Raw genomic sequence first — 23,640 nt, forward strand, 5'->3', positions numbered from 1 at the left:
TACAAGTTTTAAGATGTTTCTTGCAAGGCCCTTTAAAGATTGTCGATACTTTTATTGACTGTGTATCATATAATATATAATCAATACAACTATTTGTCATGTGTCTTAATTTCTCAACAGTGTACCGCAACATTGCTGCATTATAAGCCGTAGTACAGTTTCCAGTCAAGAAAAGGTTTGAATGCCGAGACTAACGATACCTTTCTTCAACCTCTCTCTTTTGACGCAGTGTAGTAGTATTCATGAGTTCTCAACCTTCTCTTTAAGTAAATTACGTCATTGGTCGTGAATGAATAATAGTCTATTTAGTCCAATAGTCTATTTCACCTTTGTTCTAGTGATTCATGTATTTCGTACCTAACATTCTAACATTTTAACAGTCACAGACATAAAACAAAACTTTTAGACGCAATTACAATGCTTATTTTTAAGATAAAGGGATTCTTTTCTTTTAAAAGACAACATGAACTTGAGTATATATTTTCATTTTGTTTAACGGGGTGGGGGGGGGGGGGGTGTCCTGAGTCTGATGCATGTAGTGATACTCTTATTGTTGTTCATGATGTATGCTTTTTTTTTCTTCTTCACTTTATTAAATGCTGTCAAAACTGCCAAATATGCATAAAAGTTCAGAGTTATTATGCCACTATAGTTTCTTGATAGTGTATTTAGAGCAAAATGTTAATTCGTTGACTTTTAAATATATTTTGATGCTTTCGTTAGGTAACTGAAATGTAATGCAAACACCCGAATATGTAGTCATTTATGAAAATGTCTATACTTTAATGTACCAAATGCATATTCATGTTATAATGGTTTAAATAATGTATTCATGAATTATTGTTATGTTCTTAAATTTCATGAAACAGCAAAAGATTTTATAGAATTTTCGGAGCCATATTACTTATTCAACCCATTGTTCATGTTATATGGTTATGCCTTCATATGATATTCATAAATTATCCTTTATCCTTTTAAAAAAAAACTAAACATTGCTGGTTCCTTGTGATTGAAGTTTTGTATTGAATAAAAACGCACATAAACAAATCATACAAAACATGATTTTTGAATAAAATCCATAACTTTTATTACAAATTGGATAAGATTGTACCTTTAAAGGTACTATGTCCCATTTGCAGGCCAAACAAATGCAAAATTTCAATTTCAAGGGCATTTGAAAGACAATACTAATTTAGGACTTTCCTCAAACAGAAAGGGCTTGAAAATGGCTTTTGGTGGGAAAAAAAATCGACTTAAGTGATTGTAATCACCCAAGTATTAGTCTGATTTTCAGACCCATTTACCGAATGTTCATACGTTTTGTGCTCCACAAAGATTCAATCAGTTTAATTATGGTCATTACAAGTAGTGGGTTACTATAAATCAAAATCACTCTTCAACCACTTGCAACCCATAGTTTGATACTTAGGTAGATTTGTTGGTCCGTGCTCAAATATATTTCCATATAAAGTAAAAACTTGTGATTATAACTTATAATTTTAAGAAAATGAGTCAGACCAGGTGTTTTAACCATTCTAATCTTTTTAATTATTAAAAAAGAAGAGAACCTCACACATCCTTTCGTGCCACTTGTTCTTAGCAATGGTAAATTTCCGAGAAATATTTCCATTTTCTCTAAACGTGGTGAACGTGGGTTAGTAATGAGTCAAATATCCGCCAAGAAGTCCGAACGCAATGAGACAGAAGGCGACATGTCGGTGGCTTTGTAGTGGCGTATCCATTCCTCGGCTTCCGGAGGGGAGAAGTGGGGGGGGGGGGGGATTTCCTAGCATTTTTGTGATATCTTTACAATAGTATCGTGTCAGTAGTAACTAGAATAAACAATTTGATTTGATGATCAATGGTGATCTATATATATCATGTATATATTCCAGCATGAAAATATTCGTTCCAATGCAGTGTAATTCGTAACAGTTGTGGGCGATTTTTATTTTATCTTGATTTACCTTACAATAATTTACCACTTCACCGTAAAAGAAAGATATAAACTTATCTTCGTGGTTAAAAATTTATGGGAGGGGCAAATGCCCCGTGCCCCTTAAAAAACGATGGTGCACCTTGGTGCAGGGAGTCCAGGTGATACGATGGACTGTCATGGGATCGGTTATCCTGTTACAAAGCCTCACACTGGATTAAAGTTACTATGTCCCTTTTGCAGCCAACATCAAATTCTGTAGAAGTTTGCAGGAATTATGAATATGCCATGTAGGTCCTATTTGTCAAATGTAAACGTTGGCAGTGTCCTAGTTTTCAAATTGTGCAAGAAAACCCGTTTATCTTCTAGACTTCACTGTCATACACTATTGAGTGACGGACTGACATCTGTTTTTCTTTGGTAATAACATACTTAAAATGAGCTGTAACAGGTACATGAGCATTTGTCTATACATCAATCTATTAACATCTAAAGTTTCTATATCCTTTCGTCTAAGAAGGATAATTGAGCATTTGAAAAAGACATTCATTTGTACGCATTTTTATTAACTCTATAGTTATTCTCTCATCGCACTTGATAGCATTGGTCTCCTGGCGAGGGAGGGAAGCGAGAGAACACAGTTTTAAGACTTTGAGTCCTACTAATAACCAGTAATGGTGTAGTATGTATTAAAACATTGACTATAATTAATATATATATCAACAAATCTCTTTTTTGGTTTAGTTTAAAAGGCTAGATCTGCCCCATCGGCTAATATTTATCATGAAGATATTATTAAACAGAGCATTATCAAGACTTAACTTTTCTTCAGCCCCTCTCTCTGTCTCTGTCTGTCTACCTGTCTGTCTATCTATCTGTCTGTCTGTCTGTCCGTCTCTGTCTCTCCTCTCCCCTCTTTCCCTCCCAGCTAACTCTCTCTACCCATATCCTCTATCCATTTGATTCTCTTCCTCTATTTATCTGTCTCTCTCTTGCTCTCTCTCTTGCTCTCTCTCTTGCTCTCTCTCTTGCTCTCTCTCTTGCTCTCTCTTTCTCTCTTTCTCTCTGTCTCTCTCTCATTCTCTCTTTTTCTTCTTCTTCTTCATGTTTATTTCGTCTAGTATCGAAGGATTACCTAAGCATTACAACAATAATGACAAGTACCCGGATATCCTCGAACTTCCAAACACTCTATGCAATAATATTGCACGATAAAGCCTTAGACCTCCAATCGGCATTCTGATACCGCGTTTTAACATATATCCGTCCCTCGGATAGGACATTAAATGGAGGCCCCGTGTATAGATGTGTCACCAATACTCACCATCTTTGCACGTTAAGAACCAACTGCACTATTCGTACAAGAGTAGGGGGGAACTCTGCTGTAGTGGGCCACCTGCACAATCCCAACCAGTTATTCTGGCCGGGGAGGAGAGACCCGAGTGTTACAGTGATTCAGTTCACGTTTTGCCTCCAAGGCTCACATGACGCCCAAAACATAATAATTTCAATAAATTTTTAAAACAAAATCAGTCGAAATTAGGCGGGCAAAATGGCATAATCGGCAGAATAAACATTTTTTCATATATTTCTGCATATAGGCATGAATGGGCTGGTATATTTTGACTCTGGCTGCAGGATCTATTTTGGGCCAGAAATCTCAAAGCAAAAATATACCACTTTTCAGACATGGGTAGGCTATATATACCTACATTGTGATTACATTATCAGAGATGATTGCAATATTTGTTTCTCATTACACATTATACATAGTTTGCAGTTGGGTGTGAAGGTCTGAAAATACATTTGCGAGCGAGGAAATTTTTTAAGATTGGTGAGGTCGCAGTGCAAAAAATAACATCTTATAAAGAGGAAAAACCCAAGAAGACTGAAAAGACCTTTAATAAGTAACATAATAATATCATCTATAAATGCGAGCGAGTGTAGCGAGCAAGCTTTTGGGGAAATTGCTCTTAGTCGCTTGAAATTAGGGGCATGTTTAATGATGAGAGGAAAAGGGGACACTTATCAAAAGGGATAAGTCAGTTATTGGAAAAATAAAAGGAACACGTGTCAAAGTACAAAAGTAGTTATTTAAAGGGGAAGGGGCACTTTTTACAAAGGAAAAGTGGGCACTTGTCAAAGTTAAAGAGGCACCTCTCAGATTTGAATAGGGTAATTATCAGAGATGAAAGGGGCACTTCTCGTACCTGATAAGGGGCACTTACTAGAGATAATTAAGGGCACTTATGAGAACGGAAATTAATGCAAAGGAAAATGGGAACTTGTCAAAGAAAAAGGGACACTTTTGGGGTACTTGAAAAAGCGTTGGGGTCATCCCTGCTCTCCCCGGAGGGCCGCCTCTGACTGTAAGCCTGTAGATATATGTGTGCACAATTTTAGTGTTAATGGACTTTAAATTCCAATGTAGAGGTTCCGTTGTTAGTGCAGAACCTTGAGACTGATGCAAATTTATTTAATATGAAAGATTCAGACCAGAGACAAAGTCCTGTTTTGTTAGATTGTAATTTGTTGTACCAATTGAGAGACATGGTCAGGCATGCTATGTGGCTTGGTAGTGAAGCTTGGATGGTAACGATGCAGTGATTACTGAAACCTCACAAAACCTGAAGGTTCGGGTAATGCTACGGTCACAAAGGTTCATACGAACGATAATTTCATACGAATCTACTGGTTTTCCATTGTCTTCCCGAGTTTCCATCGTCTGAAAATCGTTCGTACGGCGTTCGTAGCAGTTCGTAATGGCATTTGTGACCGCGGGCTTTAGTGAACAAGCATGGGATAACAAAACCCATTAATGGTAGAACTGGGAGGAGGCCTTTAATTAATCGTTCATTCTAGACAAGTCCAAGTCGTTGTTTGTCAATCGAGGACCCCTCCAAATGCTTTGAGGGGCAAGTTGGTTATAGAACATGGGAACCTTAAGAGAGGCATGTTTTATGATGCATGTGAGAATAGTAAGACAGTAAGACGGTAAGACAGTGAAGGTCATTGTAGGAAACCTTAAAAGTCAACCGTTAGTCACCCCCTCCCCCTTTTAGTGAGCTGGCGGAAATTACGGGAGTGTCCTTTTCTAGCGAGATTGTACTTGAGCAAGAGGGTTGCAGTATTCAGGTCTCTGTTCGTAGTATGTTAGCAAAATCAGTGGAGGGTCCAGGGAGGGGGGCCCAGGGGGCCCGCCCCCCCCCCCCCCTGGAAAAAAAAGGAAAAAAAAAGAAGGAAAAAAAAAGAAGGAAAAAAAAGAAGGAAAAAAAAGAAGGAAAAAAAAAAAAGAAGGAAAAAGAAGGAAATAAAAGGGGAAAGATATCAAAGGTATTAAAATATGCTCATCTGACCGTAGTTAAATGCCTAAAACCCCTTGATTTCCGGTGGCTCTGCCCCCTGGACTCCACCTACTGCCCTAAGGCGAATGGCTGGATGCTAATCTGACGGCAATTTAATGATTAGAACCCCTGACCTTCTGGGGTCTCGGCCCCCTGGACCTCACGCCAATTAGTGTTCGCCAGTGTCACAAATAAGGTATAAAAATATGTTCATCTGACCGCAATTAAATGCCTAAAATCCCTAAGTTTCCGGGGCTTTACCCCCTCGACCCCACCAGGGGCCCTAAGTAGGCTGATCACAGTGCATGCATATACATTCTGCCGTGCACGTCAGTGCACAGCAATAGCAAATCTATGCTGAGAAGCCATTTTTCAACTTATGATTTAAAAAATTCAAAAACATGTAACAACATAATTTTTTCACAGATATTTCAGTCATTCTTTTAACCCACTATACTTAAAATCCTGTGGGTGTGGGTATTAGGGAAAGTATTTATTTTATTTTTTTAAAAAGGGATGTTTTTGACACCGCGCAAATTGGGCCAGTGGGTGTGTGCAATCACCACGGACAATACTGCACTAAATATCCCGGCAGATTGGAAAAAACTCCCCTGTAAAAAATGGACTTGCCACCAATGTTTCATTCACTGGATTTCAATGACCTTACCATATATGGTACCTGTGACCTTTCCCTGGCTACCCCAGCAACAGGTACATCGGAATTTTGTTTCTACACGAAGTTACATTGAGTTGAATGAATTTTCAGAAAATGCTCATAAATCCGTAAATATTGCCCGATTTTCAAATCCTAAACTGGTTTTCAGTAGTTTAACATCCATAGTTTCTTGCCACATGCTCCGATTTTTAATCCATCGAGTGAAACATTACTGGAAATTGCTGCGAAAGTTCAGCTCATCATTTTATTCAGCAAATGCAAGCATCTACAAAGCTCAAACTTTCTACAGTTGTTTTATATAGATCAGGAAGTTAGGTGAGAAGAAAAAAAAATATATAAACATTGTCTAATTTGCATAACGGTGTTGCGAATATGTAATTAGCTAATTATCAGCTCATTTGCATAATTAATTAGTTTTCATAAATCTTATTATATAAATGGATAGGGATTCATTAGTTGAAGCTTGCCACAAAGTTGTATCAAACAGACTCATTTAAAACTTGAGATATTGCATTTACGCATATTAATTAGCTGGACTTAGTCGTTTTTTGAACATTTCCAAACCTGCGGATTGGTGAAATTGAACAAAATGTGGTTTTTGTCAATCCGGTGCACCAAAATGCAACAAGTCTGGTTCTTGAATTTTATTTTTCATGCTTATTTCACTTTGGTTTCACAATACATATCATTTTTAAGACCATGTAATACTCTATTATGTCAAAAAATCACCCTTAAACATGTAAAAATCCATTTTTGCCATAATTTGCTATTTGCGGCAGGTTTTTGAATGATTTTACGATATCTTCAAAAGACCATATCTCAGGAATGCCTTGACAGAATTTGAAAATTTTTGCAGCAAAATAATATATCATTGATATCTTTAATATGACACCAAAATAAAGAATGTCTTATGTGTATTATTTTTTTGAGTGCTCTACCTACCCTAAGTAGGGCCCCTGGATGTTCATCTGACCGTAATCTATTGCCTAAAATCCCTGAGTCTCCGGGAACTCCGCCTCCTGGACCCCACGCCAAATCTGACGATAAATTGATGTATAAACCCCTGAGCTTCTGAGGGCTCCGCCCCTGGACCCAACACTATTTTGTGTCCTGCCAGTGTAACAAATAAGATATCAAAACATGCTCATCGGACCGTAATTTATTGCCCACAACCCCTGAGCCTCCGGGGACTCCGCCTCCTGGACCCCACGCCAATTCGTGACCTGCCAGTGTCACAATTAAGGTATAAAAATATGCTCATCTGACAATAAATTGATGTATAAACCTTTAAACTTCTGATGGCTCCGCCCCCTGGATCTAACACCAATTTGTTTCCTGTCAGTGTCACACATAAGGTATCAAAGATGCTCATCTGACGATAATTTATTGTTTTAAACCCCTGAGCTTCTTGGGCTCCACCCCCTGCATGACCCAACACCAATATGTGTCCTGCCAGTGTCTCAAATAAGGTATAAAATATGCTCTTCTGACGATAATTTAATGTATAAAACCTCTGAGCTTCTGGGGGCTCCGCCCTCTGGACCCAACACTAATTTGTGTCCTGCCAGTGGCACAAATAAGGTATACAAATATGCTCATCTGATCGTTATTTATTGCCCAAAATCCCTGAGCTTCCGGGGGCTCCGCCCCGTGGACCCCCCTCCAATTCGTGACCTGCCAGTGTCACAAATAAGGTATAATATCATGCTCATCTGACAGTAATTTATTGCCCAAAACCCCTGAGCTTCTTGGGGCTCCGCCCCCTGGACCATGGGTGTCGATCCGGGGGGGGGGGGGATGGGGGGATGGCCTGTACAATCATCACCCCCCCCCCCCAATAATTCACCATCAAAAAAAAAAAAAAAATGAAGAGAAAAATTAAGGATGAGAGCCCGATGAGAGTAGTTGATGGTTATTACTCGCAAGAAGACCATCAATATACACATTTTGCTATCTCATTTTCATAATACATACATACATGTATATACGAAGTAAATAAGACAACCGTATATGAGACAAGAATAAATTGAATTCTCGCTCATACGGCTTCATCAGGAATTGATGAATTTATTCAATTTGTTCAATCAACAGCATCATAGAAATGCAGTGCGCCAAATGCAAAGACGCAGCGTCAAAAAGCAACGAGCTAAATGTTAAGCGCGAAGCGCAAAAATAGCAATCTGCAATGCACATCAGACAATCCTGGACAGTGTAAACATAGATGAACTCTGTGACGATTTCGTGATGAGATCGGAGAGAAAGATTTTCGGACATTAGTATGACTTATAAAATAGTTCTCTAGTTGTTATGTTGTTTCCGTTCACCCTTTTAAAATTCACGTCATTGTATCTTTATTTTTGTTTTTTTCACTCATTTTATTTCCTGATATTTCCTAAAAGTTTTTCATTTATGGAGAAAGATTATTATGTCACAATTTATTTGTAACACAAATTATTTTCAGTGGGGAAACTGAATTCAGACAAGGATTAATATAGAGAACAGTACAACGAATCGTCTTCTTTCTCTAATAATTCAGTAAAATGGGCAAAGCTGTTGGGGGGCAACTGAATTCAGACGTGGATTAAGCGTAATAATCAAATGAAACGTTAAAGTACACGATACAACGAAGCGTCTTCTTTTACAAATAATTTAATGAAACGTAAAAGCTTCCGCGCTGAGCGGAATGGGCGAAAATGAATACAGACAAGGATTAAGAGTAATAATTTATTGAAACGTTAAAGCTTCCGCGCTATGCGCGGTAGGGGAGAAACTGAGTTCATGAAGGACACGATACAACAAATCGTCTTCTTTCACTAATGTGAAAGCTTCCGCGCTTCGTGCAGGAATGGGCGAAAATGAATTCAGACAAGGATTAAGAGACGAGAATGGTACATAGGATTGTCTTCTTTCTTTAATCATCTAATGAAACACCAGAGGTTCCGCGCTACGCGCGGGGAAGGGGGAATTTGATTCAAACATTAAGGATTAAGAGTCGAGAATGGTACATCGAATCGTCTTCTTTCTTTAATAATCTGATGAAACGTCAGAGCTTCCGCACTACGCGCGGAGGAAGGGGAACTTGATTCAAACAAGGATTTAGAGTCGAGAACGGTCCAACGAATCGTCTTCTTTCTCTAATAATTTAATGAAACGTCAAAGCTTCCGCGTTTCGCGCGGTAGGGGAGAAACTGAATTCATGAAGGACACAATACAACAAATCGTCTTCTTTCTCTAATGTGAAAGCTTCCGCGCTTCGCGCAGGAATGGGCGAAAATGAATTCAGACAAGGATTAAGAGACGAGAATGGTACATCGAATCGTCTTCTGTCTTTAATAATCTAATGAAACGTCAGAGCTTCCGCGCTACGCGCGGAGGAAGGGGAACTTGATTCAAACAAGGATTTAGAGTCGAGAACGGTCCAACGAATCGTCTTCTTTCTCTAATAATTGAGTGAAACGTCAAAGCTTCCGCACTTCCGGGGGGGGGGGGGAACTCCCCCTCCCTGCACGCAACCCCCTAGGGACCGCGCTTCGCGTGCTCACTACCGCCCCCTAAAATGAAATCCTGGCTACGCGCTTGGGAGAGGTGCAACTTGCCACACGCTTCTACCTCTTGATTGCTTTGATCCATTGCCGAAAATATTTTGGCACCTATCATCCCCCCAACCACGGATACAAATCGACACCCTTGCCCTGGACCCAACACTAATTTGTGTCCTGCCAGTGTCACAAATAGGGTGTAAAAATATGCTCATCTGATCGTTATTTATTGCCCCGAATCCCTGAGCTTCCGGGGGCTCCGCCCCAGTGGCGTACCTGGGGTAATCCGTCAGGGGGGGGCAAGCGACCGAAACAAACAAAAAAGGCGATGCTAATTTTCACTTCTGGCGAGCGAGCGAGCAAAAAAAAAATCTTTAAGTAACGTTTGGTATATAAACTGGTATTGTTGCAAGTTGGGGGTGGGAACATTCACTTGTTAGCGACGTTAATTTCATTTTTTTGCAAACGAGCGTAGCGAGCAAGAAAAAAATCACTTCTTTTTTAATAATTGCCACTTAAACTTGGTTCAATTGTCCCATGCAAGGCGCGGGAACAATATTGTGTTTCGGGTGATTTCATACCCATTTTAGCTAGCGAGCCAAAATACATCTTTCTCTCAATGAATTGCTATATAAAATTTGTTCCATTGTTGCAGGTCGGGTCGGGGGCGGGCACAATCGTGTTTAAGGCAATGTCAATCCCATTTTGGCGGGCAGGCAACCCCCTACATTTCTCTTTTTAATGATATTGTAGCAGGTTAGTGGTGGGCACATAATTCCACGAGCTAGCGAGCGTAGCGAGCGAGCGAAAAAAAATCACTTCTCTTTTATAGGGAAAATATGGTACATAAAACTTGGGTTCATTGTTCCATGTCAGGGACGTGATTATTAAAAGCGGTGTTATTTCTATTTTGGCGAGCGAGCGTAGCGAGCGAGCAAAAAAAAATCACTTCTCTTTTATAGGGAAAATATGGTACATAAACTTGGGTTCTTTGTTCCATGTCAGGGACGTGATTATTAAAAACGGTGTTATTTCTATTTTGGCGAGCGAGCGTAGCGAGCGAGCAAAAATTTTGTAATGATAATTGGTTCATAAATTTCAGATTTTTTTGTTGCAGGGCAGGGCTTACACAATCATGTCTAAGGTGATGTTAATTCCGTTTTGGCGAGCACGGGCACACCAAAACTTCTTTGAATAACGTTTGGTACATAATTATTAACTGGTTGTTGCAGGTTGGGGCGGGCACGTTAGCGGTGTCAATTCCATTTTGGCGAGCGAGCATAGCGAGCAAGCAAAAAAAAATTCTCTTTTAATAGAAATTAATAAATAAACTAGTTTTTATTGGTGCATGTCAGGATGGACGCAATTGCGTTTAACGCGATTCAATTCCTTTTTGGCGAGAGGGCGAAAAAAACTCTTCCATTTTTAATGATATTGTTGCAGGTCAAGGGTGGGCACAATTGTTTCCAAAGCAATATCTTTTCATTTTATTCGCGAGCAAGTGTAGCGAGCGAGAAAAGTGAATTACTCTCTTTTAGTAACATTTGCTACATACACTGTGTGTTATTGTTGCCATGGTTGCAGGTCGGGGCCCGTCGGGGCAGGCACAATTGTATTCTAGGCAATGCTAATCCTTTTCTTTTTTCAGGGGGACGAGCAAGTGAAAACATTTAATACAAAATAGGCTAGCAAGCAGTTCGCGCCGTATGCGGAATATTTTTCTGGTGGGGGAGGGGGAAAGATGCATTAAAAGTTTTCGAGGAATCTCAAAAGCAAAAGGAGTGAAGGGAGTTCGAGCGACCGAACTGGTCATGAGGGTACTTTTGCATTTTCAAAAGTAGAATTGAAGGATTTGGTATAGGCCTACACTACATTTTCAGGAAAAAACACTGTACGTTTTCAAAATATCTGGGGTCAAATGCCCCCCCCCCCCCCTGGTGCGTACGGCCATGGTCTTTTTTTTTTTTAATTTCCCCATTTTTTTCCTTTCCTTTTCTTTTCCCTTTTTCTTCCTTTTCTCTTCTTCTTCCTTTTTTTCTTCCCTTTTCTTTTTTTCTTTTTCTTTCCTTTCCTTTCTTTTCTTTTCTTTCCCCTTTTTCTTTTTTTCCCCTGGAGCCCGTCAGGGGGCACTCTGCCCCCCCCCCCCCCCCCATAGGTACGCCAGTGCTCCGCCCCCTGGACCCCCTCCAATTCATGACCTGCCAGTATCACAAATAAGGTATAAAATAATGCTCATCTGACAGTAATTTATTGCCCAAACCCTTGAGCTACTTGGAGCTTCTTCCTCTGGACCCAACACATTTGTGTCCTGCCAGTGTCACAAATAAGGTATAAAAATATGCTCATCTGACCGTTATTTATTGCCCAAAATCCTTGAGCCTCCGGGTCTCCGCCTCCTGGACCCCACGCCAATTTGTGACCTGCCAGTGTCAAAAATAAGGTATAATATCATGCTCATCTGACAGTAATCTATTTCCCAAAACCCCTGAGCTTCCGGGGGCTTCACCCCCTGGACCCCACGCCAATTCGTGACCTGCCAGTGTCACAATTAAGGTATAAAAATATGCTCATCTGACAATAAATTGATGTATAAACCTTACAACTTCTAATGGCTCCGCCCCCTGGATCTAACACCAATTTGTTTCCTGTCAGTGTCACACATAAGGTATCAAAGATGCTCATCTGACGATAATTTAATGTTTTAAACCCCTAAGCTTCTTGGGCTCCACCCCCTGCATGACCCAACACCAATATGTGTCCTGCCAGTGTCACAAATAAGGTATAAAAATATGCTCATCTGACCGTTATTTATTGCCCAAAATCCTTGAGCCTCCGGGACTCCGCCTCCTGGACCCCACGCCATTTTGTGACCTGCCAGTGTCAAAAATAAGGTATAATATCATGATCATCTGACAGTAATCTATTTCCCAAAACCCCTGAGCTTCCGGGGGCTTCACCCCCTGGACCCCACGCCAATTCGTGACCTGCCAGTGTCACAAATAAGGTATAAAATATGCTCATCTGACGATAATTTAATGTATAAAACCCCTGGGCTTCTGGAGGCTCCGCCCCCTGGACCCAACACCAAATTGTGTCTTGCCAGTGTCACAAATAAGGTATAAACATATGCTCATCTGACCATTATTTATTGCCCAAAACCCCTGAGCTTCCGGGAGCTCCGCCCCCAGGACCCCACGCCATTTCGTGATCTGCCAGTGTCACAAATAAGGTATAAAATTATGCTCATCCAACGAGAATTTGATGTATAAAACCCCTGAGCTAGGCCCCGCCCTGGCGTTCAAGGGGGGGGGGGGGGCGGGAGTGCGATTTTTTTAATTTTCGAGGGCCCCCCCCCCAAAAAAAAAAAATTTGTGCTTACCCCCCCCCCCCCCCCCCCCCCCCCCCCCCCCCCCCCCCCCCACTGAGCGAAATATAGGTCGGCACGATTTCAAATTTCAGCACACTAAATTTCGAAATGATTTCAAATTTGGGTCCCCACCCGTTAGAAATCCTGGATCCGCGCCTGAGCAGAATGTCCCGATGGCGACACTAGCAATACACCAAACGTGGCTACTAATTATAGTACGAAAAACCTTGACCCCTCATATTCAGAGGTATTCAAATTTAGGGATGGGAGCCAGTTTCCCTTTCCACCTGGGATAAATTTGAAGTCTTGTTATTTGAATGACGAAGACAAAGAAAGTGAGGTACGGCTCATCCAGAAACATGATGCTTCGTTTTCAAGATCTTAACAAGATCGAGACAAGAGATGAACAACCAGTCTTATTGTAGAATCCCCGCACATTTTAAAGAGGTAAAACATAGCAAAATCTGTTTGATCAAGGCATAATAAAACCCATTAGTAGCCCATAATATGCAAGCCCGGTAATGTTGGTAAAAAAAAATGGATGGAAGCTTGCGTATAAAAGATTGTGTTGATTAATGGTCCCATTTGCAGGCCCCAAAAGTCCAACGGCATTTGAAAGACAAAACTAACTTAGAACTTCCTTCAGAACGACAGGGCTTGAAAATGGCTTTTTGTGGGAAAATAACGACAATTAGTTGTCGAATCAACTTATGTGATTGCAATCACCTATAAGTACATAGTTTGATTTTTAGACCCTTGTACTGAATGGTCATACGTTTTGTGCTGCACAAAGTTTCGATCAGTTTAATTTTGGCCGTTACAAGTAGTGGGTTATTGGCGTAGACAAATGCTGATGTACCCTTTACAGCTCATTTTATGAATGTTATTACCAAAGAAGCAAAAGATATCATTCAGTCACCCAATAGTATAGATATAATGACTGCTATGAGAGGAATAGTTGTTTTATAAGCTCAAGGGGATGTTACATCCTGAAAGGGGTGATAGCAAGATGCAACGTCCCCGAGAGCCTTTAAAACAACTATTCCCCGAATATTAAAGTAGTCATATATTTCTAAAGAGAGGTATATGTCTGACAGTGAGGTCTAGAAAGTAAACGGGTTTCCTTGCATAATTTGAATACTAGGACACTGCTAACGTTTACATTTCACAGATGGGGCATATATGACATATTCATAATTCCTGCAAATTTCTACAAAATTCGATGCTGGCTGCAAAAGGGGCGTATCATCTTTAAATGCAAAAACAATTTAAAGATGCTTTTCCCTTACCACGGGTCGACAAGTCACTAGAAGCCCTCATATTAGGGCAGCATTATTTTCATCTCTTGATTTAGCGCATGGTTATCACCAGGTGGAAATGGACGGTGATTCCAAGGAAAAGACAGCATTTAGAGTGCCGTTTGTTTCAAACCGTTTGCCATTTGGTTTAGTAAATGCCCCTAGTACATTTAAAGGGGTAGTGGAGCGATTGATGCCTAGCAGACATGAATCTGACATATTTGTTGATTTATTTAGACGATATACTTTTGTTTTCGCCTTTATTTGATGTCCATCTCAAAACACTTGACAAAATGCTAACAAAGTTAGGTCAGTTTGATTTAAAGGTCAAAGGAAAGAAGTGTAGTTTATTTCAGTTAGGAAGTAGATTTATTGAAATGACTTTGTAACTTTTGTTTGATGTCTGCCTGACTCACGTGCCTGGTTCCCTGAATTAGCAACCAGGCATGCAGTCAGGAAGTAGATTGCTTTACCTATTATTTATGTGATGCTAATATTTTGCACTTGTGGACTTATGTGTCTGGATTAACATGCCAGAAAAAAGGGTAAAAGCGTATAAAACAACTATGTCTCTCAAAGCAGTCATTGTTACTATAACATTACACCTTTCATCCAAATCGACACCACAGCTTACACGCTCATTGCACAGTGATGTAGATTATTACATTACACCTTTCACCCAAATCGACACCACAGCTTACACGCTCATTGCACAGTGATGTAGATTATTACATTACACCCTTCATCCAAATCGACACCACAGCTTACACGCTCATTGCACAGTGAGTTTTGTAGATTATTACATTACACCTTTCATCCAAATCGACACCACAGCTTACACGCTCATTGCACAGTGATGTAGATTATACATTACACCTTTCATCCAAATCGACACCACAGCTTACACGCTCATTGCACAGTGATGTTGATTATTACATTACATCGGACAAGGAGCGAGAATGAGATAATTTCATTAGGCAATATATTTTTTATTCCAAAATATAATAACGAATAACAAATATAAATTACATCATGTTTGTGCCCAGCACAATATCAGTTTCTTAATATATTCGTGTTCACTAATATAGAAATATCAACAGTTGCAACTTCTAGGTGTTCATATTTTCAATTAAATAAAAAGTCACACACAAGCACTGATTTTGTTTCTCACAACGTATTTGTACATGATTATACATTGTACAAGTACATCATAGTCATATTACAGTTCATAATTTCAGCCTCTTTATCTTTTTGTGTTTATAGTTAAAGTACTTTTATAAATATATAATCTGTACTGTAATTGTAAATCTTCAAAACCCTAATTATGTGCAAATCGTAGGTCAACACGCCAATCATTAATAAATCACACTGTAATAGCTTATTTGCCAAGAAATTCGTTTACCTAATATATATAAGAAAAAGTTCTCTTAATTACAAGAAAAAATACAGATACAAATATTGTAAGAACACAATTTAAATAAATAGATAAATAAAAATATGATACAATGATTATGACAGAAAATTATCACTTCAATAAAACAAACTGATTTGTTTTTTACAAAAAAATTGACAGCTTGTAAACAGAGTTTAACACAGATTTAAAAAACGAGACTAACGTCGATGCCATTATTTTAATTTCTGTACATAATGTTTTGGTTTTGGAAGAGGCTTTTGTTTACAGAGCTAATCTGCGCGCTAGAAATGAGATGAAAAGGGCGCCAAGGAAGCCGTAGAAGGATCGGAGCTCACTAGACCCACTAGACCCACTTTCGGCGTAGATCTTGCCGGGGCACATTTGACAGGTGTCGGGGCAAACGAGGCCCATGTACTCGGGCTTCGACACGCACATCCCATCCTCAGCATACACAGGACAGTAACCGCTCGTGTCTTGGCATTGAGCTGCAGAAAAAATATCAAATAAAGGATGAAATAATGTTAATTAATTTGAGGAGCTTAGAGATTATTTTTCCAAAAAAATATATTACATGGGGGGGTAACAGTATAAATCAAAATCATTAAAATTAATTTGATTGACTACGTATAGGTCTATTATATCATGAAGCATCTGAATAAACCCCAAAGTGTTGCTCAAATAAAATCATCGGGGGGGGGGGGGGAGGGAGGGCAGTCCATGTCGTTGAAGAGTCGTGCAATAATCAAAATAGGGGCCGAACGCACACATTCCATGGCAGAATTTTTAGTCTAAGTTCATTTCCAATTTTAGGGGAGGGGGCATTAAATAAAAATTGTATTATGTGGGCATGAATTAAATTCAGGACAAGCCATCTTCACTTCAACATATTATCAGTTACAATACTTATCTGAGACAATGAGACACAAAGACATACCAAAGCTTGAACTTATCATGGCAAAATGAAAAAATTACCCTTACATCATGATTTTATTCCCGCATGCTATTATTTCATCATTGGGTGTTAATCTAATGACTGTAAGACATGAACTACCGCTACTTTGCTGAAACATATTCTTCAAACGGTAATTAGATTAATTGCATGTCAAATATATTGCTAGTGATCTTACTTTGAGGTAGCAGTTCCAAAGGCGAGCTGGCAGCACAAAGGGAACAGCTCTTCCTACACTCGTAGTTCATGTAGCCGGGATTCAGCTGACACTGCTCCGTACTTGCCCAGTCTGCACATTGGTCATTGAAATCCTCACAAGCTGAAAAGGAAAATAAAATGAATGAACAAATATTGATATATATAAATCAGATATTGATTGAACATGATTATCGTCTGCACAAGGCCAATTGAGTATTGAAATCATTTTAACAGAGACTATACAGGAATTAATCGGAAGCTTATCCAGAACTTGTTAAACAGGGGACAGGACAAGGAGGGAGTGAATGGGGAGGGGGGGGGGGGGTGGTAAACTATACATGGAGTTCCCATCTGTCATGTTCGATTGAACATTATTATTTATATTAAACAAATCGTTAAACAGAAAATGTAGAAACAAGGTCAAAAGAGTACTGTACGTTTAAAATGATCTTCTACAGCACCCTCAATTGATTTCAAATCGACAATGCAACATTTCAAAAGAAGTTTGCAGCACACAATATCTCCACGATTGGAGGGTGTATCTGAAATATATCAACGACCTTTTGGTTCTCAGTGGGTAACCTAAAGTATTATACCAAAAAAAAACCTCGAAAAATCAGATGGCGGATTGGGCCGGAGGATGCGTACATGATAAATTAAGAAAAATAAATAAAATGAAAGTTAAATATTAATTTTCTTTTATCAGAAAGAAATATCTATTTCCGACGCGAAGTCTATAATACAAAAAGGACTTACTTTGCATGATACCGCTACCAACGCATTGCCCACAGGAACGGGGGCAGAATTCAAGCATGTAGCCAGGGTTTTCGGTGCACTGTCGATACTTGGCCCAAATTGCACAATTCTCATTCATGTCTATGCAGTTTTCTGTTTAATACAAAAAAAGAGAACATATTTTGGTCAACTCTTATATCACTACTGCCACCAACATGCTTCTAACCAATATCATAGTATAAAATATATATTAACTATATAAGATGTAGCCAATGCCAATTATAGTTACCTACTACAGATCACACCAACATTGACAATAAAGTGTCACAAAATTAATGAGCTTGATATGTTGATGTGACTACATCATCATCAAAGTTACCTATCATCATGAATTACTTATTGTCAAACTACAGTCATCCTTGTGAAATCTAGTCGTAATTTAGTCATCATCGTGAAATTTTGTCGTAATTAATTCATCATCGTGAAATCTTGTCGTAATTTAGTCATCATCGTGAAATCTTGTTGTAATCAAGTCATCATCGTGAAATTTTATCATCATTATGAAAATTGAATCCTGACCAGCAAGATATGAATGAAATTTAACCCTTTTAAATGAAGCTTGATATAGAATTGTTACCAAAACAGTATCCTTAACTAACACTGCGACCCATCATTTTGATTCCTTACAAACAATATCAAAAGCAACAATAATCATCTATTCACGGCCTTGCGTTCATAAGTAACCAGCTTTTTGTTTTTGCTCACCACCGGGATTGACGGTTTCACACTGATCGCAACTGACGGGACAGTTGGGCAACATCCAGGATGGGTTGGCTTGACACTCGCCCGCATTAGCCCAACCAGCACAGTTATCGTTCATGTCCTTGCAGTCTGCACAATCATGAGAAAGAGAGTTGAAAGAAGATAGATACTCAAAGCCACTGATAACACAAATCTGATTTTGTCTGAATTAGTTCTTATTGACAAATGTCTGATAGTTATAATGAAAATCGCTGTGTTTTGCTTTGTACTTCACTTACATAATATCAACATTATTAAACAACAACATAGTCATCATGGTGCAAGATAACATTGATTTTAATTTAAAAAGAAAAATTAATTTTGATACAAATGAAAATTATAGATTCATGCCTCAGGTTCTCTAAAGATTTACAAATGTCTATTTTTGGAGTGATAGGTCACCTCCAATGATACCGTTGAAGCAATTTTTTTTATAATAAATTAATTTGATATATATATATATATATATATATATATATATATATATATATATATATATATATATATATATATGTATTTCGTAGTGCCTGTGCTGTCGCTCATGATATCAGCATATCAGCGTTATCAGCATTTTTTACCCTACACTTAGTTGTGGCTAAATACAAGTTTCGTTATGTTATCATCATTATAACAATATCAAGAAGAAGGATCAACTCACCATCATTGCCTCCGGTTCCTGTCAAAATAATATTTACAAAAATGAAGGGAGAGTTAATTTTTACGTTTTTTCATTTTTTGATGACCCCCCCCCCCCCTCCCTTCCAGAAATACTATAACTTCTAATACATGTACTCTTGATATCAAATGTTAAGTACATTCAGTTTTAATAATGTTTTATCTATTTACAATGTTTTAAATGATTGGTTCTCTTCAATTACGCTTTTGAAGTAATCGTCTGTTTTACAATAAAAACAAGTTGTAGTTATTATTCAACTTACGGCAACAATAGTAACAATAATAATGATAATATTCGTGATTACAGTAATTATAATCCCATTATTGAATAAATTTCATCACTGGATCGTTGATATCGAAAAACATGAATGGAAATGATAACAATGACATTTGGATAATAATGAAATTACTTATCATGATAATACTACAAACATAATAATAATTAAACAATATATCATTGACTGACCTGGAGTAGGAGTAGGAGTAATGACACAGACTGCGCAGCTGAGCTTACAATTGGCAATCATCCAGGAGTTAGTAGCACAGTATCCAGCATCAGCCCAACCAGGACAGTTTTGATTACTATCAACACAATCAACTTCCTCCGGTACTATAGGAGTAAGAGCAAACAAGCATAAATTGAGCAAATGGGAGGGGAGCTCGCAAGATACGTCACATAGTGTTTTGTGTTTGATATATCGCAACTTCAAAAATTCATAACTTTCTTATTTTTAATCGGATTTTTTGCTTTTATTAATACCAACTTAATATTAGGGTGAATTTCCCCTTTAATGAATTATTGCTATGATCATTGTCATCATCATCATTGTTATTTTTGTTGTTATTACTGTCTCTTGATTTCCTCTGATCAAAACCTAAAGCAAAATGTTATCTCTACAGAAAGATACTAAATGTTGTGGATTTAACATTTTTGTGGAAAATGTTTTTCAAATGATTTACATTCGACGGTTATTAACATTATGGAGCAGGGAGAGTAGCTTCATAAATAGGGGGAATAGAAAGAAAGAAGAAAAAAAAGAAAAAAAATACTTACACGTGGGATCGACAGTGTTGCCGTCTGCAGAGGATAAAGGGAAATAGAAAATGAACACACAGTTATTTATCCGATTCATTTTTACACTTTTAATACAAACGCACTTGATATAATTCACATACTGCAAAGAATACTATTGATGCATGCAAATTGTTCTTCTTCCAGTTTTATAATGAATTGTTCCCGGTAGTTGAAATCAGAATATTCTATTGACAAGTCAATGATTGACTCAGGTTAACATTGTATGCCATATTCAAATAAAGGCGAAGGAGAATGGGTTAGAACGAGAGAGAGGACGAAAGGAGGTCGCAGACATGCAGAGGGAGAGAGAGAGAGAGAGAGAGAGAGAGAGAGAGAGAGAGATGGATAGAGAGAGAGAGAGAGAGAGGGATGGAGAGAGAGAGATTGTGTGTGTGTGTGAGAGAGAGAGAGAGAGAGAGAGAAAGAGAGAGAGAGAGAGAGAGAGAGAGAGAGAGAGAAAGGACAAAGGTGACATACTCTTTTGTATCTTTCCTTTCTTTTGGTATTATCATTGGGATTGAAGACGGATTTGTACAACTATAAAACATCTTTTTGAAACGACTTTGTGTTTTAAAGTTGATACTTGGCACCGCACTTATCAAACTTACCACATTCATAGTAAAATGTTGAGTTTGTTGATGTCGTTGTCACTGAAATCGGAACGGTAGTCGAGCTGGAATCTCTGGTCGCGAGCGACGATGGTCGGCTGTCCGTTCGATGTAAACGCGGTCATGTGGTAGTGCATGACGGAGAACAAATCGTATGGGGTACCGAGGTGGTCGATGTAGGTTTGTTCATACTTGTCGAAGTTGTATTCAAGACCTGTGACATGGGAGAAGGTGAATATTTGAGTTGATTTCGATTCGATGATCATTCATAATCATTTAAAATTGATTACATGGACTTATTTCAAGTTGAAAACTTCTTGTATATAGACCTACTATCTGCCAAGTCCGAATCACATTAATAATCACGTTGTCGCGCCATCATGTCTTTAAAATAGTTCAATGTTATTTACCGTACCAACATAAATAATCCAGCCACGACTGCTTTCCATGCAAAATGATATAATTTTGCACTAATGCATCTTAATTGACTTGATTTATTGATTCTAACCATGTCTCTTTCTGACGAATACATTGATGTGTGTACATTATTTTGTAGATAACACCTTTTCTGAATGTGACATTTCGAGTATTTTGGATTACTGTTTCGGAGTCGAGGACTATAATCAGCACTCCATTAGACATCGAGGCAATTTAGACTACATTTACTTGAATTACGTTTACTTGAATTCGATCATTTTTTAAAATATTGTCCAACAATGCACGCTCCCAATCATTCCCAACCCACAACATGCGACTTTTTTTTTATTTTTATTTTTTTTTATTTTTATTTTTTTTAAAAATGTATTTATTTATTTATTTTTATTTATTCATTTTTTTTTTTTTTTTAATTTTATTTAATTTATTTATTTATTTATTTATTTATTTATTTATTTTTTATTTTTTTTTTGGGGGGGGGGGGGGGGACTGGGAGTACGCAACCCCTTCATTCCAAAATCTTGGACCCACCACCATACGTGCACCACAGTCAAGATAACCCCATCCTGAACCCACTTACAGAGATCCCTCTTTTTACCTTGAATGATATTGTTAAAGTAGATGTAGACGTATGTATCGCGGTCTGTTCGCGTCTGTTCGTGGTGGAATCCGACGGCGTGCATGAGTTCGTGAATGATCGTACCCAAGTTCGTAGTGCAGCCATTTCCCAGAGAAACCTGCTGCTGACCTCCGACACGGCCGACCAGAGAATAACACCTGAGCAACAAAGATTCAAGGCAATTATGTTAGAAGACTCGTAAGATGTTTTTCCAGTAAATAGTTGTAATATTATTGTTACATTGTAAAATGTTTCACCATCCCTGCATGTGTTCATCGTAATGTGTAATAACCAAAAAGGTAATTTCAAAGTAAGACCTATGCAATATAAAACTTTTTGTGTGTGTGCAAAGGCATGCGGTCTATGCTGAATATGTGGGCGTGTTCAACAGGGATGTGGTGTGAATACTCTTTTAGAACAGTTTTACAGGGAATGAGGAAGATGGATGGTTTCCGTTCTTGTACCATGCAAAAATACATAATACCAATAATTCATTGTTAACATTCCGAAACAAGAATTCAATTTTAAAATCTAGAACAATTTTGTATATAATCGCTCCACTTACCCGTTACCGGGGAAGATATAGATGTAGTCTGTTTCTCTTGTTCTCTCTACGAATCGGATGCAAGTGGTTTCATGGTAACGTTCCATAGCCCTCGTGATGCGAGCGCGAGTACCGTAATCTGCTCCATCGAAAAAATATGAAAAAGATAAGTAAATTGATACAAATACAAATATATGCTTGTAGTGTATGATAAAAATACAAATGTATACACTGTATGCTTGTAATGTAATGTGATGTTAACAGTTTTGTGTTTTGTGGACCGCTACAGTTTATATTATGGCGAGATATCGAGGGGAATTTAACACGGCCACGTTATAATGGTGTTGTGTCGTGCTCATCATTCACTTTGTTCTCCATCCAATGGTTTTGTATGAAAACTAGAAGAGCATTGAAGATGTTTGCGTATGAAATGCAAATGATGAAACGTGAACTGTAACTCTTTGTATTAGTCATAACATTATGAGGCTAACCTAATAGTTATAAAAGAATTGAACATGGTGACCATGAACATTAAGAACTGGGAATTCCACAATAGCCTATACTGTTTCACCAACCCTGTGTACAACATTTTGACCTCAATGTTTTATCACGCAGGAGTATCGGAATTCCGTATCATCGGATCTCACTTCCACCAAAGCATTATGTCATTGTGTCAACTAGATATCAAAGTAAAATTACATTACAAAGCAATGACATAGTATGTAGGTTACTTTCAATAATTATATATATCAGTGCATCTTAACCGGGGCCTCTTGAAACCCCCTCCTAAAAAAAAAATGCTTGCAGTTACATGTCGAAAACGCCCTATTGCATGATACCATTTAAGGCTATGTCAATGATTTCCTTACCGTATCGGTTGTCGATGACGTATGGAACCACACCGTTGACCCATCTCATACCGCGATCACGGAGAGCGTTTCGTTTGGCTCGACCGGTGCTGTTACATGGGACGGGAATATCTCCCTGCTCGAGACACAACTCTGAAGAAAAAAAAAGGGTGAAAAAATATAGGAAATAAGGGTTACTGGTGTCGAAAAAAGCATCGAATGGAAAGATGGTAGATTTACTTCGAAATGATAGGACATTTTCTCAATGTAAGCAAATTTATAGTTAAATTCCTCGATACGAAATATTCATTCACCTTTTAGGAATAATTGTATTTCAGTCGTCAGAATGCAAATTGAATATATTACGTGTTGTTGGGTTAGACAAGCCATAATGTTTGTCTCACCTAGCAACAGCTAATGTATGCAATTTGAATTCTGACTATAGAGATACATTTATTTGTAACATGTGAATGAAATAATTGAATTCGAGGCGCTTCACAATTTATATGACTAACTTTCGTTACAATACAGAAAATGGCCTATTGGATAATGCGATCGCAAAGACTTTCGAGAAATCGA

General features: G+C 38.3%; 1 protein-coding gene across 1 annotated transcript in view; it reads right to left on the minus strand.

The window, feature by feature from the left end:
• Positions 1-15,127: 15,127 nt before the first annotated feature.
• The window catches only part of LOC115920245 (zinc metalloproteinase nas-13-like), a 9,156-nt gene continuing 643 nt past the window's right edge, over positions 15,128-23,640 (minus strand). The window contains exons 2-13 of the mRNA XM_030975602.1: positions 23,083-23,214; positions 22,235-22,352; positions 21,631-21,827; positions 20,808-20,829; positions 20,616-20,713; positions 19,987-20,010; positions 19,399-19,542; positions 18,916-18,933; positions 18,222-18,347; positions 17,478-17,609; positions 16,702-16,842; positions 15,128-16,059 (exon numbers count right to left, since the gene is read on the minus strand). Coding sequence (XP_030831462.1) covers positions 15,836-16,059; positions 16,702-16,842; positions 17,478-17,609; positions 18,222-18,347; positions 18,916-18,933; positions 19,399-19,542; positions 19,987-20,010; positions 20,616-20,713; positions 20,808-20,829; positions 21,631-21,827; positions 22,235-22,352; positions 23,083-23,214 — 1,376 coding nt within the window. The 3' untranslated portion in view covers positions 15,128-15,835. The remainder of the gene's footprint in view (positions 16,060-16,701; positions 16,843-17,477; positions 17,610-18,221; positions 18,348-18,915; positions 18,934-19,398; positions 19,543-19,986; positions 20,011-20,615; positions 20,714-20,807; positions 20,830-21,630; positions 21,828-22,234; positions 22,353-23,082; positions 23,215-23,640) is intronic.

Source organism: Strongylocentrotus purpuratus, unplaced genomic scaffold (genome assembly GCF_000002235.5).
Source record: "Strongylocentrotus purpuratus isolate Spur 01 unplaced genomic scaffold, Spur_5.0 spur5_scaffold_8, whole genome shotgun sequence".
Taxonomy (NCBI): Eukaryota; Metazoa; Echinodermata; class Echinoidea; order Camarodonta; family Strongylocentrotidae; genus Strongylocentrotus; species Strongylocentrotus purpuratus.